The sequence below is a fragment of the Frankliniella occidentalis genome, unplaced genomic scaffold, assembly GCF_000697945.3.
Source record: "Frankliniella occidentalis isolate FOCC.00 unplaced genomic scaffold, Focc_3.1 Scaffold1365, whole genome shotgun sequence".
Classification (NCBI taxonomy): domain Eukaryota; kingdom Metazoa; phylum Arthropoda; class Insecta; order Thysanoptera; family Thripidae; genus Frankliniella; species Frankliniella occidentalis.
Genome location: NW_026268467.1, coordinates 5,686 through 7,805, shown reverse-complemented (window position 1 = coordinate 7,805; position 2,120 = coordinate 5,686). Strand labels below are relative to the sequence as shown.

The 2,120-nt window shown below is 45.6% G+C and overlaps 1 protein-coding gene across 1 annotated transcript; it reads left to right on the top strand.

The window, feature by feature from the left end:
- The first annotated feature begins 497 nt into the window (after positions 1–497).
- On the top strand, positions 498–1,481 carry LOC127751848 (uncharacterized). Its single transcript, XM_052276006.1, has 2 exons — positions 498–913; positions 983–1,481. The coding sequence occupies exons 1-2, from the start codon at positions 800–802 to the stop codon at positions 1,244–1,246; spliced, it is 378 nt and encodes a 125-aa protein (XP_052131966.1). The 5' UTR covers positions 498–799; the 3' UTR covers positions 1,247–1,481.
- Positions 1,482–2,120: the final 639 nt, after the last annotated feature.

The window sequence follows — 2,120 nt, the reverse complement described above, 5'->3', positions numbered from 1 at the left end:
GGGGGGGGGGCTGTTTAATTAAATTGGTTAACGGTAGGTCAAATCGATTTCTTCACTTAAGTAGACCCGCCTCCCTGGACCTTGGATATCCCCATTCACACTCCTAGGGGTGGTTGGGGTGGTTGCCAGGATTCGGTAGGCGTTTCGGTCTCTAGGAGTGGACCTTGATATACCCTGAAAATTTCAAGTCTCTCTGGCACATCTCCTTCTAGTGGAACAGACGGACAGACAGACAGACACACACGAGGTCGTTTGCATAAGCCCCCTGGATAGCTTTTTCAAAGCAGAAGGGCGGGCTGAAAATGGAGTGGCGCTTAGGTCGTCTCATTTTGAGGGGTCAAGAGTGTGTCCGAATTCTCGAATGTGTCGACACTTTGCGATTCGTGTCGACACAAATTTGGTAAGGGGAGGGGGAGACACGGGCCGTGGCGAGCCGCTCCGCCCTCGACACCGACGTCGGCCGACACACATTCACTTTCGTCTGCTAAAGTTTGAATCCCACTGGCGCTGGTTTGACAGCTGTCAGTCGTCGCGATGAATGTACCGTTGATCGTGCCCTTAGTTCCGATTCTGCTCAGACGAGGCCAGGCGGATTTTGACGCATTGAATGAAGCTATCGGCTCGGTAATGCGTGAGAGAAGACTGCGTCACAGGTGGATTCGACGGGTAATAAACTCTCCGTGAAGCACATGATTCTCTCACAACACCATTCTATATAAGTTTCAAAAAGTGTGTATTTTGCAGGGGCTCTATTGCGTACCAATCTTAGGTCGAAGGTTCCGTAAACTACTGAATCTCGATGAAAAAACCCTCAACTGAATGCCGTCTGCAACTGGCCTCATTTAGATCGCTGATGTACCTGTTGACCGAGCACATGCTCCCTCGCACTCATGGATACTCTTTCGAATTTGCTGTAAGTTCAAATAATAATTAAGAGAAGGATCTATAATGAAAGATTGTGTGATGGACAATTACTTTCCAGGTGATTGTGACCCTCTACTGGATTGCTGCAGGAATGTCATACAGAGTCTTGGGCAACTCATTTGATCTGTGCCATAGCACAGCATTTGACTTAACTGCTATGGTATTGGACATCATTTGCAGAGTATTGCATCAAGTCATTCGGTTGCCTACTGCTGAAGAACTTCCTCAAATTGGACAACAATTTTGCAAATATGGCTTCTTCTCCTGCTTTTGCCCAGTGCTGTGGTGCCATAGATGGCTGTCAAATTTATTTCATTTGTGAAGATGCAGACCGACATGATGAATACATTAATAGAAAACTCTATTACTCCATCAATCTCACAGGGCTTGTGAATCATACAGGGAAGTTCATTGATGTGTGTATAGGATTCCCAGTCTCATGCCATGACTTGAGGGTGCTCCGCCACAGTGGACTCTACAGAGCTGGTGGGTGATTCTCAGAATACGGGCCGTTTAGATTCCGCGGCCCTTCACAACTATGTGATATGGTTTTAAAAGGTTTTTATACCATCTAGATACTCGAAAGCAGTAATACTACCTGGTGCACCACTAAAAACCTAAGAATACTGCAACAGTATGTGACTAGAGCAGTTTAAATGGTCAAAATGTGAACTCCAGTACGTTCCTAATGTCTGAGTTCATGCGGACTTTGCCAAATTCCGGACAATTTTAAGGGAATAGTCGTCTAAGGCACATTGCATTTCTGGAGTGACATATCCAGGGAACGCAAGGAATGAATTTCGATGTGGAAATATTTTTCTATATTTCGTCAGGAGACGACCAAAGTCGTTCTCACTAACTTTTTCAAAAAGTAACGGAGTTCACAATGTTTGCACTGACGTCAAACTGGGCAGAGGTAGAGTAACAATTCTACGCCCACAGTACTACTCTGTAGGGACTATTAATGTTCCCCGAAGAAATCAGCAGAGCTCCTACTTCGTCATCGTCAAAAACTGTCTTCAAATTCGAAAGTTGGCTGGTACGCTTTTGCAGTGTGAATACCGTGTCGCCTCCACACAGGCACGATTGCGTCATATCAAATCCCCCTTTAGATAAAAAGAAAGGTTTTGATGTGCTGCTTCTTTTGTGGCTAAGCGGATCCTTGCATCTGCAACCCCGGATTAGTAATGCTTCAA

Bases quoted from the DNA above. Each gene is read 5' to 3' on its own strand.
- LOC127751848 (XM_052276006.1), top strand. From the start codon at position 800: ATGAAAAAACCCTCAACTGAATGCCGTCTGCAACTGGCCTCATTTAGA. The intron at 914-982 runs GTAAGTTCAAAT...ATTACTTTCCAG, and splicing joins GATACTCTTTCGAATTTGCT to GTGATTGTGACCCTCTACTG.